We start from the raw sequence: 15,189 nt of genomic DNA, 5'->3' as shown, positions 1-15,189 counted from the left end.
GTTTTTCTGATATTCAACTGTAGCCCTGCTTCTTCCTAAACTTCTATCAGTAGTCATACCAAGTCTTTATTGTTTTCTACTGGTAATATGGGGTGGTTTGCATATCTTAAATTATTGATGCTCCTTCCTCCAATTTTCACACCTCCTTCATCCAAAAGTGAATCTAAGCCCACCTTCCATATGATATATGTTGTATAGATATATTATGCAAGAGTGATAAAATGCACAATTTTCTGACACTCTTGCTAGTTGGAAACATTCTGTTTTTCCATAGTCTATCCTGACAATAGCCTCTTGTCCAGTAAAGGTTATGTTTCAGGACAATCCAATGTTGTGGCATGCCCATTTTTTTTAGAGTGATCCATAGTTTTTCATGATCTACAAGATCAAAGACTTTGTTATAATCTATAAAGCTCAGGCTATTTTCTTCTGAATCTCTTTGGTGCTCTCCATTAGCCAACATATACATGCAATATGATCTCTAGTGCTTCTTCCTTTTTTGAACTATTTTGAATGTCTGACATTTCTTTCTCCATTTTAGTAAAACATTTTTGTTTCACTTCTTTCCTTGAATTGTTATAGAGTAGACAGAATACTCTATCGGGCTTCACCTTGAATTTTGTGTCCAGTTTTGGGGACCACAGTTTAAAAAGGATGTTGAGAAGCTGGAGCGTGTTCAGAGAAGGACAGTCAAAATGGTGAAGGGTCTGGAAACCATGCCCTATGAAGAGAGACATAGGGAGCTAGGTATTTTCAGCTGGGGAAGAGAAGGGTGATATGATAGTCCTGTTTAAATATTTGAAGGTGTGTCATATTGAGGATGGAACAAGCTTGTTTTCTGCTGCTCCACAACCCAGAGCAATGGATTCAAACTACAGGAAAAGAGATCCCACATCAACATTAGTTAGAACTTCCTGACAATAAGAGCTGTTCAACAGTGGAACACACTCCCTCAGAGTGTAGTGGAGTCTCCTTCTTTGGAGGTTTTTAAACAGAGGCTTGATGGCTGTCTGTTAGGAGTGTTTTGATTGTGAGTTCCTGCATGACAGGAGGTTGGACTGGATGGCCCTTGGGGGTCTCTTCCAACTCTATGATTTTATGATTCTATGATACAATAGGCAATTAACATATCACATATAAAATGTCTGGCATATATAATATAAAACAGCTGTCAGTCTTCCTACTTTATTCCATATTCAACTGGTCTCATATTCAACTAGTCTTTCCTCTGCATCTGAGAAGCAGATTTCTACTGCTTTAGATGCAGAAATGAAAAGGATAAATCTATATTTCAGCAACCAAATGCACTTGCTCCTCGACTTAACAAATTGTTCTAAATTGTCCACATAAAGGCCTTGGACCAGACTTTTGGCAACTACTAAGTTATAATTACATTGTCACTACTGCTATCTGATTTGTCACTGACATTATAGGTGATTAGACTAAGATGACAGCCCAAGATAATTTTCGATTATTTCACAGGTCTATGGCTATGACTAGCAATGAGGAAAGGAATTGAAAAGTCTGTGACTGATAGCTCCCAGGCTATTCTGTTTTGGCCAAAAATATTGATATGTTTTTTTAAAAATCATAAGCCAGTCTTGTATAACGTTGCTACATTCAAGATTCCATTTGGAAAGTGTCAGAAAATTACATCCTCCACACAAAGTAGTTGGTATGCGCAACTGACTTGCCATGAGCTGGCAGACTACATACACATGTAATGTTCCTGTTGTGTTAATAGGTGTTACCCTTTGTCTTTAGCCTCTGATGTTTTAACACAAGCTATAAGAATAATGTCTTAATAATGCACCTTTGTGTGCCCTGTCTCCTTCCTTATCTCTTACCCATTATGCACTCTGCCTTGCCATGTTGAATTTTTTCTGTTGTGCTCTGCAAAAAACAAAGCAAAGCAAAACAAAAAAAAGCATGCATCCCCCTGGCGGGTACCAAAATCCTTGCATGGTCAAGTCCCATTATATACTCTCTCTCTCTGGCTTTTCTTCGCGAATGAAGATTCAGGAAGGACACATCACATGCTTTCTACAAGCGTGTTGATGACTAAAAAGGCCAATTCAAGATAAACAAGTCCGGTTGCAGAAAGCACAGCAGAAAGTCTCTTGGTTTATGTTTTCAGGTTGTGGTTCTTTCTGCGTTGTCATTTCTCTTCGAGACTCGTTCAGTGTGAGCTTTCAAAAAAGGCTGCAGCATCGTGGATAGTGCATCTGCATGCCTTCCGATGCGAGGCCAGGGCAGACCATTGTTGGTGATCAGTTTGGCCAAGCCTGAGATGTTGTTTCAAGGAGTCCTTGTATCTCTTCTTTGGAGCGCCCCTCTTATGCTGACCCGTAGCGAGTTCACCATAGAATACTATTTTTGGGAGGCGATGGGCCTTCATCCTACAAACGTGTCCTGCCCAGCACAGCTGCATCCTCAATAGCATGGCCTCAGTGCTAGTGATCACTGCTTGCTCAAGGACAGCAACATTTGTCACATAGTCAGTCCAGTGTATATTTAGAATTGTGTGTAAACAGCGCTGATGAAAGTGTTCGAGGAGTCGTGGGTGTTCGCAATAGGTGACCCAGGTTTCAGACCCATAAAGGAGAATAGACAGTACAATGGTTCTATACACACTGATTTTTGTGCTGCACCTCAAGTGTTTGTTACTCCAGACTCTCTTGTGAAGCCTTCTGAATGCACTATATGCCTTTGCTAGTCTGTGATCAATCTCTTTATCAATTTTGGCATCTGAGGAGATAATGCTTCCCAGGTAGGTGAACTGCTGGACAGACTTAAGCACAGATTTGCCTACAGTGACGTGAGGATGGTAGTGTTCTTCCTGTGGTGCTGGTTGGTAGAGAACTTCCGTTTTCTTCAGACTGATTTCCAGCCCAAAGAGCTCTGCAGCTGTAGCAAAACAAGATGTTAGGCGCTGCAGAGCTGCTTCTGTATGGGCAACGAAGGCAGCATCGTCAGCAAAAAGCAGCTCACTGACTAGATAGTTTAGAGTCTTAGTGCGAGCCCTCAGCTGGCTTAAGTTAAACAGGCTACCATCAGTACGGTATATACAATAGCATAGTAAAATGGTGTCCCTTATGGCAAAATCAAGGTTAGCTTTTTTTTGGGGGGGGGGGGATATTTTCGAGCCATGAGTGGTTCAATCCATTGATGTGGAATCTGTGAATTATTATTATTATTAGCCTGCCTCTCCTTGCGGATCAAGGTGATTTACAGTAAAAAAAAATACAGAGGGCAGACTGTATTTTCCCTGTTTCTGCTGTCTTTTCTCAGAGAAGGAATCTACTGGATCTATGACCTTGGCAGTGGCTACAAATAAAGGTTTTATGCATAGGTGGGAATCACATTGTGCTTGTTCTATAGCCCACAGGATCTTTCTTGTGCAACCCATGCTGTGTCTCACATGCCAACCCAACATTTGGATTGGTATTGGAAGCCTCCAGGAGCAGAAGTGGGCTAAATGGAGGCTGCAGCCCACATACATTCTCCAACAACCAATAAAATAAAATAAATATCAGTCTCTTTCCTTTTTTCTGCTTCCTAAAATCCCCCTTTTTTAAAAAGCCTCTCCTTAGCCTAAAGCAGCCCAGCACCTTCCTTCCCATGGAGTGGAGCAATGCAAATTTTTCAACTTCTGATAGTTGCCCACTTGTATTTTGGATCATTAAATGTGCCCCTCACATGCTCAGGGAGAAAGCCCCAGACATCTCTCATGGACTTTCTGCAAAAGACCTAGATTTGTTGGGCTCTTGAGCATGTTTAGTGCTTAAAGAATCTGTTTCTGTGGCAACCTTGGGTCCATCCATTGAATATGGGAAGAAATGAAGGAAAACGTCTTTTCCAGCCTATGCAAAGTGCCTTTTCCTTCATTGCCACTTAGCAGCCTTGCTTGCCTGTATACTGATTGAGGGGGTGGAGAAAGGACTTCCAAAGCAAAGGGTGCCTTCTGATACCCTATTCATTCATATATATATATATATATATATATATATGAGAGTAAATGGTAGTTAGTGTCCATCAGTATTGTTGGTAGTTGCATATCTGTACTTCTGTTCATCACAAAGATAATAATTTTCAATAATTCTAATTGACTTGGAAAACTGGACTAATACTTGCTACAGAGAACCCATCAATTATTTAATGGTTAAATGAATGAGATTGAAATGCATAAATAACACCAAGTGAAAGGGAAGTGTTTTTTTTAAAAAAAAATCTCGGGAAAAGGCTTTTCCTGTGGCACTTACAATGCAGTAAATTGTGTGGGTGCAGAACTACTGTCGACTAAAGTACAGGGAAAAATCCTACATTGAGAAGATTTGAAATCTCTACGAAGGGAACAGTGAAATGGGAAATGCTCTCTTCTAGGTAACAAAACCTTCAGTTTCTTTTCTTGATGCTGAAACGCAGCTCTAATAAATAGCATAATAGGGTAAGAATGTAATACAAGTCTGAATCTTCTGTTTGTAAAGGCTGTGAAATGTCTTCTCTTGATTTTATATATATATATATATATATATATATATATATATGAGAATCTATATATGGAAAATAGGCTGTTATCTCTCTGTGTGTTGTCTTGGAGTTGGCTAACCTATAAAAAATCAATTTGCCTTGTCAATGCTTCCTGGAGTAGAATTCCACTCTTTGGTCCTTATCCCAGGTAAGACAATATTTGCAACTGTGCTTTGTTTGAAATTGGAAATATATGTATATACCTAAATCTGTGAATAAGCAGATACTGCTAAGGCATTTTTGGGTATCCTTGAGTACAAATTGGTTGTTATGGAGACTGGTAAAAATAATTCTGATATTCTGCCCTGGGTTCATTCTTTCTAGCCTGCTGAAGAAAATTGAACGTGAAACATGGAGAGAAAGTGGTGTTTCATTAATCGCCACAGTAACCCGTCTTATGGAGAGGCTGCTGGACTACAGGTGAGCAATTGTTGCATGTTTTATAGCAGGAAATGTTCAACTGTCTGGAAGTTGAATGATAGCATTTCCCTGGACAGAAGGATTATTAGCAAGAATATGAACACACACAGAGGACAGGTGTAAAGTTATCAGGAATAAAGGTATTACTGGAAAACGAGGTGTTAACCCCATAATACTGTTCATGGGGAACAGAAAGATACAGCTAAGGATGGGGCCAAGCTATATGCCAAGAAAAAATACATGGTGCACCTTTTTAGATGCGGGGTGCAGGTAGCAGATATCATATGCTTGAATGGTTGCCCAGAATTAAAACCTGTCCATTGGAAGAGATCTCCCCTAACATCTCCCTGAATTACATGCTAGCATCCTATGTTCTGGAAGGCTTCTATCCTCACATTTTTCAGATGTCACAGAAACTTCGTAGAATTTATTTGTTTTGTAGACCATCTCGAATTGTGGCTGTGTTTGCTAGTGAAAATCTATACTTTTATATGGGATACACAAGCACATTGACATGCATCCCAGTCAGGGTCAGCCCTACCATTAAAGCTAGGACTGTGCTTCCTTCAGCTGATTTTGAGTGTTGTGAGTGCAAAGACAGAACAATATTTGATAAACGATTATTGCATTTTTATTGCCCCTGAGAGGTACTTTCAGGACTGTATATTTCAGGTGCTGAAATAACTTGATGCGTTTAGACAAATGATTTTGACTTGGGAGCCATTTGCTGCTCTGCCTCAGATGGGAAAATGTCTTGGGCTGGCTCTGACTTTACTTGCTGTACCATGTCAGATGTGACATTGGGATCAGGTTGTCCCTTGCTATGCTTCTTCCGATTGATCTCAGACAGAAGGTTGTGCAACTTCTCTACATTTTTAGCATTTGTATAAGCTGCTGCAGTTGAAAAGTGAAGATCAGTTGTCTTATGCTCTTTACTTCTGGCATAGTAAAAGACCATCTGTGGCCTGAAAAATTAATCCAAATAGGCATACCAGACAAAAGACCTAGGAAACAGGTAGTACTAGCTCTCACTCTCTTTTTTCCCCCTTGGAAACCATAAAAGATTTAAATCCAAAGTGTATAAATGGTCTGAAGGTATTTACATCTGACCAAGCTGCCTGTTACTGTACACATTGTACAGGTAATCCATTAGTCTGATGACATTTCCAAACATTTGGGTTGGTACTCATCAGACCAGTGTCCACCTTGCTTTAATGACAGATATTGTATCTACCTTTATATTAGAAACTACACATAAGGTGGTGGTAAGTGATGGTGGTGGCAGTAGTGGTGGCAGTGATTATGATGCTGATAAATATTTAATGTTTATATTGTGCTTCCAAGTGTTCAAAGTGCAGGGCTAGCTCAAGACATTTTGGTACCTGAAGCAAAGAACTAGATGTTGTATCTTCCCCCATTCTGTGTACAGATATTGACTGAATAGACAGATGAATTTTACTTCAGCATCAGTGTTAGGCTGATATCTTCTATCACACCCAGGAGCAGCCATTTTTAAGGAATGCAGGGCAGTTCCGTCTCCAAGAAGGTGCTGCCAATACTGCCCTCCACATCTGGCACTGGAAACAATTATATCACTGTGCTTAATGATAGGACTGGGCCTGTGAAAGTGCCTCAGGGTGTTACGTAATCCTTAGAAGTAATCCTTAGAACACAGCTCATCAGATGTTGTTGAATTGTCACTCCCATCATCCCTCTCCATTGGCTATACTGACTAATAATGCAAGTTGCCAGCTCATATTTGGAATGCCTCAGCTGCCCACTTCTGGGTTACATCAAGTCTACAACATAAATCAGCATTATTATTACCCATATTGCCAGAGAGGGGGAGCACAACTGAGGATGTGAGAGAATAGCTTACCCAGTTCATGGCAGAGCAAAATCCAATTTTTTTTCTGATTCTTGGCCACTGTGCAATACCATTTGCATTGAAGCACATGTTCATACTACTGGCTACTACTTAGGCAAGGAGGAAGGGAGTGGGGGGAGAGAGAGAGATTTAATGGCTAATTTATGCATACTAAAGGGCTTGGGCCTGCCTGGTGGGATTAAAAACAAAAACATCCCCTTTCCTTTAAGCAACAGCCCCCTCTGGCCTATCACAGCCATCTTTATAAATCCTTCCTCTTTCTCAGAAGTATACTTAAATGTGGCATACAGAGTTGTAGTTATATCAATACCTGCAGAAAGCAGATTTACAGACCCCACCACATTGTTCTTTGGTTCTTATTCTGTACTTCTGCATACTGGTCAATGTATACTGGGGCAATACAGATACTGCAGTACAGCCCAATTACATTCCAATAAAATAGACAACACCCCCCACCACCACCAACAGTGGACTTGCCATTTGTGGATTTCAGCATCTGTGGACAGCAAGCCCCATCGCCGCTAATAGCCATGCATGCCCATGACTGTGTGCGCTGCCATTGAAAACCACACAACTCGAAGTCCTGTGGGTTTTTTCATCTGCGGGGGGAGGGGGGAGAAGGCTGGAACAGATAAGAAGGGGCCACTGTATCATTGTATTGCAAGGCAAGCTAAGCACAGAACAAACCTTTAAAAATAGGCTGAATCCAGTTGCTAGAATAAATTCCTTGAATCAACTGTTGAATGTATGTTAACACTTACGTAAATCCCCTTGATTCAGTGGGTCTACTGTAGTTAGGATTAGCAATTCGATGTAGGCCTTTGTGGTCAAATGTTGTTGATTGTCCAGATGATGATGATGATGGTGATGCATATTTCAGCACCATCTATGTAGTTGACTCTTTACATTGAGCAAGGGAATGTATATCCTTGCCTTAGGGGACTCACATACTACAAAATAACATGCAAGATGGGCAGAGAAGGAGAGGAAAATGACGGCAGAAATTGACATGGGAAGAATGTGCAATTATTGCAGTAATGTACACTTTCAGTTTCAGGTTGATTTGTTCTAATTTATTTCTTGGTCTATCAACAATCTTATTTTGCATTAGGCTACCAGCTGCTGCAGTCTTGACTCAATGGTGTATTTGAATTTGTTAATACAGATTTTCTCTCAAAAACATAATTTTATCTGATGTGCATAATTAATTCTTTGGCACACTATTTGCACATTATTTGGTCTGATTATTTCCCCCTTCTCTCTCACTCCTTGCCTCCAGGGACTGCATGAAAATGGGAGAAGTAGATGGCAAAAAGATTGGCTGTACTGTCAGTTTGTTGGTATGTATCTCTTTGGCTTGGAAGATACTTCTGTTTCACATTGAAGATCTGAATGCTTAGATAAGAAGCACATTTTTAATAGCCTGCCTTCTTGACAGGGGTTTAAAGTACACATTCTGCTGCAAGATTAATGTATGCCAATAAATTCAAAGCCTATTTTAAAATCATCAAATATTCATGTTCTCTCAGTCTGTATTTTTTGTGGTATGAATCTATATCATATGAGCTAAGAGGTAGTAAAGAAGCAAAAATCTGAATATGTCGTGGGGAAAAAATTAGGTCTGAGCACATGAATCAAGAGGCTGCAAACTAAGCTCTTGCCTAATGTTTGGACTCAGTTCAGCATTCATCTTAATCTGTGTTGTTTTGAAATATGTTGTAGCCACCTGAGAAATATCTTACATGGTAATGTAACTATGCAGTGAACAAATTACTGGGTCTAAATTAATTGTTTATTTAGCAAAACAGTTGGTACATGCTTTTTTGAGTCAGTTCTGACTTCTGATGATCCTATCATAGGGTTTTCTCGGAAAAGTTTATTCAGAGCAAGTTTGCCTTCCTCTCAGGCTGAGAAAGTAACTCAGTAGGTTTCCATGGCTGAGCGAGGATTTGAACCCTGGTCTGCCAGATTCCTAGTCCAACACACGAAAGCACTGTACTACTGTGATTTCTAGCAAAACATTAATAGCTGCGTCTCATTTTTCCCAAAGGAAAATAAGATTAGGTTAGAGTAGCCTTAGTCTTAGCCTTCCTTAGCCTTCTTTTAAAGACTTGATTAGTACTATAAGTATCTTAAATTTAAAATGTCAGTATATCTCTGTTTCTCTCACTCCATCATATTAACATAGCTTGTTACTGTTTAGGACTGCAGCTCCCAGAATTGGCAACTTTTCCAAGCTATGCCTAATTTTAGACAGTACTTGTACATAGTTCTCATCCGTCAGCAGGGACCATGGTTACCATAGAAAAGGGAATGATGTGCTTCTTCATTAGAGTCACTGGCCCATGTCCGAGGAACTAAGAGTATGGCAAGAGCTTGAAAGCTTGCCAGGACATATGTACCTCTCCATGCTCTGTCTGATTAAGGCTATTGGTTCTGAGATCATTGTTCTGTGAAGAAGAGGATCAATCTCCACTGGCTATAGCATGCAGTTTCCCTCCTTCCTCACTGTTTTCTGGAAACAATTCAATTTTGTAGGTACTGTTAGAGTTCCCACCATCAGGACTTTGAAAAAGAGATTGTTATCAGTGTTTCCACATTATGCTGCTTTAGCTGTTTGATATAACCATCAGGGCTTCACCCTAGGAATCCTGGCATTTGTAGTTTGGTGAGGCATTTCAAATTCTTTGACGGAGAGTTGTAGTGCTGTAGTACTGGGGAATTCACCAAAGCCCTCTAGCAGAGGATTCTGATAGCTTCACAAAACTACAGATCCCAGGATAGTAGGATGGAGTCATAGCAGTTAAGGAAGAATCAAAGTGCTGTAGTGTTTGGTACAGTAGCAAGTGACACAGTTAATAGTCAGTTATGAGCCATCTTGCTGACAAGTGGTGTGAGTAAAAACAAAATTAAGAAACTGGGAGATGGGAGATTTTCCCTGTTTGTAGATCCTTTCTTCACAACAGTTCCTGAATAAAATAATAAATGATAGGCTCAATGATTTCCAGACACGTCTTGTGTGTCCTATTAAGCAGTTCTTCTAAGCCCTTCTGCCAAGGATGTCATTGAGCCTTCTCTGTCAGAGAGCTCTGGTATCACAATAAACTACAGTTCCCAGAATTCCCTAGCATTCAGCCAGGGCAGTTAAAGCAGTCTCAAACTGAATTATTTCTGCAGTATGTTTTGGACCTGAGTTGCTTTTCTTCCCCTGTATGATTTTTTTTTTTACAACTTTTGTCTGATAAAGAAACAATTGGAGTTTTGAAAGTTTGTAGGGTGTACTTTATGCATTTTAATTGGCCAACAAAGGTATGATTCTTTTGTGGATTTTGAATTTTGTTGTCTTTTGCTGCATGGACAACATAGTTACCCCGAGTATGTTTCTCTTTAACCCAGCTCTAGAAAAGAAAGGAAGAGATTTTATTTTATTTTATTTTTTGCTCCAAAGGGCAACACAGTAGACACAAAAATTGATAAAACCTTGTGAAAATCCTCAAAAAATAGTTTTGTGATGGTGTAGTTGAATTGCTAAAACTTTACATTTAAAATAATTGAACCAAATGACCACATATAAAAGAGAAAGTGTACGGGAAACAGTGATCACATAGAAAGCATTCCAAATTAAATCAGCAAAAGTCCATCTAATTTAGCTAGTTATACGAGACTGAACAGACAGGTCAAAATAAAGCTGCTTTGGGTCACTTTGGAGGGATGCACATATGGATCAAGGCTAACCGAGTGTTTACTTGTCAGAGAGATTTCAGAGGACCTAGTGGAATTACGTTAGATTGTAGGGTTGTGTCACAGAATCTTACTATGTGATCCTATGCATGTCAGTGGGAAGTAAATGTTGATGTGCTCAGCATGATTTACCCCTGGGAAAATGTACAGACAATTTCAGCTTGAAATGATCTTACCTGCTCATAAAAGAAATCTTTCTAGTTTACCAAAGAATAGGGGAAGTTATCATAGGATGGGCGACACCTGGCTGAATGAGACTACGTGTGAAAGGGATCTGGGAGTCCAAGTAGACCACAAATTGAACATGAGTCAACAGTGCGATGCAATAGCTAACAAGGCCAATGCGATTTTAGGCTGCATCAATAGAAGTATAGTGTCTAGATCAAGGGAAGTAATAGTGCCACTCTATTCTGCTCTGGTCAGGCCCCACCTGGAATATTGTGTCCAGTTCTGGGCACCACAATTCAAAAAAGGATGTTGAGAAGCTGGAGCGTGTCCAAAGGAGGGTGACTAAAATGGTGAAGGGTCTGGAAACTATGTCCTATGAGGAACAACTTAGGGAGCTGGGGATGTTTAGCCTGGAGAAGAGAAGGTTAAGAGGTGATATGATAGTCTCTTTTTAATTCTTGAAGGGATGTCATATTGATGAGGGAGCAAGCTTGTTTTCTGCTGCTCCAGAGACTAGGACCCGGAGCAATGGATGCAAGCTCCAGGAAAAGAGATTCCACCTCAACATTAGGAGGGACATCCTGACAGTAAGGGCTGTTCGACAGTGGAACACACTCCCTCAGAGTGTAGTGGAGTCTCCTTCCTCTTTAAACAGAGGCTGGATGGCCATCCGTCGGGGATGCTTTGATTTAGATTTCCTGCATGGCAAGAGGTTGGACTGGATGGCCCTTGTGGTCTTTTCCAACTCTATGATTCTATTAAGGTTCAATAATATGCTTAATCACCATGATGGCTGAAGCAGGATGATAAATTTTGGGGGGAATTGAAAGATTTGTTATGTCTCTGTTATTTTTATTTGAGTTTGATTATCTGTTTATAAATAATATTTAATACATTTCCTTTTATGAACTACCCTTAGTTCACAACAGGAAAAATCCACAAGGAAAGTAAACATTTTTAGTCATAACAAAAATCAAAATGTTCAACCAGGAAATAAATCATCACGATTTAGAATTCATCCCAAAGACACAGTAGATGTGTGTAGGATTTTGCTCTTAGTCTATTCATCATAATTCTAATACACTTTGTGGCCAAACAGGAGTTCTGATCCTGTTTCCAAATGCAATGCTCATAATTTAAGAATCCACACAATAAATTCATGGTGATCCCTGCCAATTTTCCAGTCTCTCATCCAAATTTTCATCATATGCCCTATCCAGTTTAACATTAGTAGAGTGAAACTCCCCACTAACAGATCTGTCTTACACCTTTATACAAGCAGTTGTGCCTCCAAGAAATGGCATAACTTGGGTGTACAACAGGCTAAACAACTGGTAATGGAATGGATTACATAGTATCTTGCACAACCAATTTGCATAACTGTGTTTTACTATTGCTCTTGTGTCAACTTTGAAAATGTGCAAATATGAGTGAACTGGGCCTTGTGCTGGCATAGTGACATTACTTTGATAAAGCCCCATTGTCCCACAATAATCTGTTGAGTGCCATATAAAAGACTTGAGTAGAAAGAACTGTACTGAACATGGGAGTAATGGAGTTCAAGGAACAGGGGCTCATGAAAAGTCCAAAATTTGTGCATTTTATTTGAAGAACCAAAATAGGCTCATGACCATTTTCTTAACAGCAAGAGCTTGTCAGTGTAGGAACTGTGAAGTGACAGTTTAATTGCAGGGTTGTTGTATGTTTTTTAAAGAAACTTTCTCCATGGGTTCAGACTGCTCTATTCTTTCCATTTCTATGCCTTGAAATTGTCAATGTGGACTATACTTTAGAATTCACAAATACTTCGTGAAAACTGTACCTGTTTCTCCAGTCTCAGATTAATCTGTCCTGATGTAGGCAGGATGAATCCTTTTCGAGTACAGTCACAGTTCTGTGTTTGCCAAACTAAAGGGCAGCAATATTAGTTTTGGAGTGGCACAAGACTAAGTCTTGGCAAACCATTATCTCCTGAGGTGCTTTGGACTTCATTTCCTAAAAGCCTCAGGCAGTTCTAAAGAATTATGAGTTTTATAGTCCATAATATCTAAAGGGCTGATGGCTCCCCACCCCGTCTTAGAACAATTCACCTCTGTAATTTAATTTAATTTATTTATTTATAGAGAGGGATGATTTTAACTTAATAGCAACAAAATGAGTTTTCCATGACAAATTAGATTGAAATCTTAAACTCAAGTAATTGTAATAGGATTGTTGATCAATAGATTTTGCCTCAAGGCTCCATCGATGAAGGGTTTGTTTTTTTTACCAAAAACCACAACTTTGGTTTTAGAGTGATTAACTATTAACATTTCCTTTGTACAGTATTCACTTAGCTTCTTTAAGAGTCTATGCATTCCAATTAAGGTGACCGAAATCAGAACAATATCATTGGCATATAACAACACTGAAAGTTTAACATCCTGAACAGTAACTGGGAAAATTTTTGATCCTTTTAAGGCCCGGACAACATCATTAATATAAAAATTAAATAAAATTTAAGACAACCCTGGTGTACACCTCTAACTGTGGGGATGCTATTGGATAGAACCCCATTTGCCCCAAGTCGAACCCTAATGGTAGTATTATGATGTAACAGTTGAATTAGAAGAAGCAGTCTTCTATCAATGTTTGCCGCCGCTAACTTTGACCAGGGTCGATCTCGGTCGAGTAGGTCAAAAGCAGAAGTAAAATCAACAAAGGCAGTGGAAAGTTCTTTTCTATCTTTTTGGGAGTATTTTTGAATCACTTGGTGTAAAACAAAACATTGATCTAGTGTAGATTTACCCTTCCTAAACCTGGCTTGTTCTTCTGCAAAAATGTCATTTTCCATAGCCCAGACCTCTAGTTTGCCTAACAGGTATCTTGCATAGAGCTTAGAGATGATATTCAATAGGCTGATAGGTCTAAAGTTTTTAGGATCGGCCATAGAGCCCTTTTTATGGATAGGAATTACAATACTCACAGCCCACCTCTGGGGAATCTTGCCACACTGATTTATATAAGTAAATAATGAAGCAAGAGGTGGAGCCCACCAGTCTAGATTTGATCTGAATAATTCACCGGGAAGCATGACTTCTCCTGGTGCTTTATTATTAGGGAGAGATTTAATCAAAGAATTAACTTCATCAATGGTTACTGGATCCCAAGCGGGACAACAGGAAAATAGAGATGTATCCAATCTGGTAGAGGGACTCTGTGTTATATCATGCTATGCATGGGAAAACAGGCTAGAAAAATGGTCTTGCCATTGAGAGGAGGTGATCTGATTAGTGGTAATCCCTCAAGGATTTCTAGTGCCTTTATTCACTAGGGACCAAAATCTAGGGGAGTTCTCCACGAGTGCCTGACCTAAGTCCAACCAATACTGTCGTGTGAATTCAATTTTACTTTATTTTATTTGCCCTAAGTAAGTTTTTATACTCCCTTTGATGATGAATATAACACATATAATTGTCTGAGGAATCTTCCTCTCTTAGCTTCTTTACAGATCTTGCTGAGATGTGCTTATAACATGGTATAATTTAGCTTCTCTGGAGCCCATCAACAACTCTGTTGTAAATGCTTTGCAGTGCTGGTTGTGGCTCATATGGAACTCATATGAAAGGGAATTTCTGTAAATATCACCAGCTGGAGTGATAAGTTACTGATCTTTCAAAGCAAGCAATTTTTGGAAGAAGAACGGAAGAACCAGTCTTTAGAATGGCTAGAGACAAGTAGAAGCTTAATGCACATTTGGTATTTTAAGCTCCAGTATTTCTACATTTTCTTCTTCCTTCCTTTAGACAAAATAGCCCTATAAGAATTTCATCTGAGGCTTTTCTTGCACAGATTGTCTCTCCCATGTATAAAAAAAGAAAAACAAATGTACAGTTGGAGCAAAAAAAAAAATCTCATTAATGCATAAGGATAAATAGAATTACTACAATAATCAGTGCAGAGAAATAGAAACTGACAATAAAAAAGGAGGAACAAGAGACCTCTTACACAAGATCCAAGAATTTAAAGAGAAAGTCAAACCAAGGGTGGGGGGCTCTATGATCAGAAAGGGAACACAAATACACAAGCACAATGAAATAAAGAAAAGATGGAAAGAATATACAGAAGAGCTAGACAAAAAATGTGAAAAATGTTGGAAGACATATGGAAAGAAGAAATTTACGAAGATGAACTCAGATTTTGAAAAGCAAAGTGAAAGCTGCACTCAAAACAATAGGAAAGAACAAATGGTCCAGAACAGACAACATCCCAATAGAGCTGCTACAGTCTACAGAGACAGAATCAATCTCAATTCTAACTAAAATTTGTCAACAAATATGGAAAACAAACCAGTGGCCCACAAACTAGAAACAATCAATATATATTCCCATCCATAAAAAAGGAGACACAAAAGACTGCAGTAATTACGGAACCATTGTACTATTTTCCCATGCAGGCAAAGT

The 15,189-nt window shown here is 39.3% G+C and overlaps 1 protein-coding gene across 5 annotated transcripts in view; it reads left to right on the top strand.

Annotated features, from left to right (window-relative positions):
- The window catches only part of DOCK4 (dedicator of cytokinesis 4), a 311,504-nt gene that overhangs the window by 251,642 nt on the left and 44,673 nt on the right, over positions 1 to 15,189 (top strand). For 4 of the 5 annotated variants that reach the window (XM_089524307.1, XM_089524306.1, XM_089524304.1 and 1 more), the window contains exons 33-35: positions 4,652 to 4,678; positions 4,855 to 4,950; positions 8,118 to 8,178. In XM_089524307.1, the coding sequence (XP_089380433.1) occupies positions 4,652 to 4,678; positions 4,855 to 4,950; positions 8,118 to 8,178 (184 nt within the window). The remainder of the gene's footprint in view (positions 1 to 4,651; positions 4,679 to 4,854; positions 4,951 to 8,117; positions 8,179 to 15,189) is intronic. The other variant, XM_089524305.1, reaches the window with a different exon arrangement.

This window comes from Sceloporus occidentalis, unplaced genomic scaffold, assembly GCF_023333645.1.
Source record: "Sceloporus occidentalis isolate IW3139 unplaced genomic scaffold, rSceOcc1.0.p SCAF_5, whole genome shotgun sequence".
Classification (NCBI taxonomy): domain Eukaryota; kingdom Metazoa; phylum Chordata; class Lepidosauria; order Squamata; family Phrynosomatidae; genus Sceloporus; species Sceloporus occidentalis.
The sequence above is the reverse complement of the archived record's forward strand: the minus strand, read 5'-3'. Positions and strand labels throughout refer to the sequence as shown.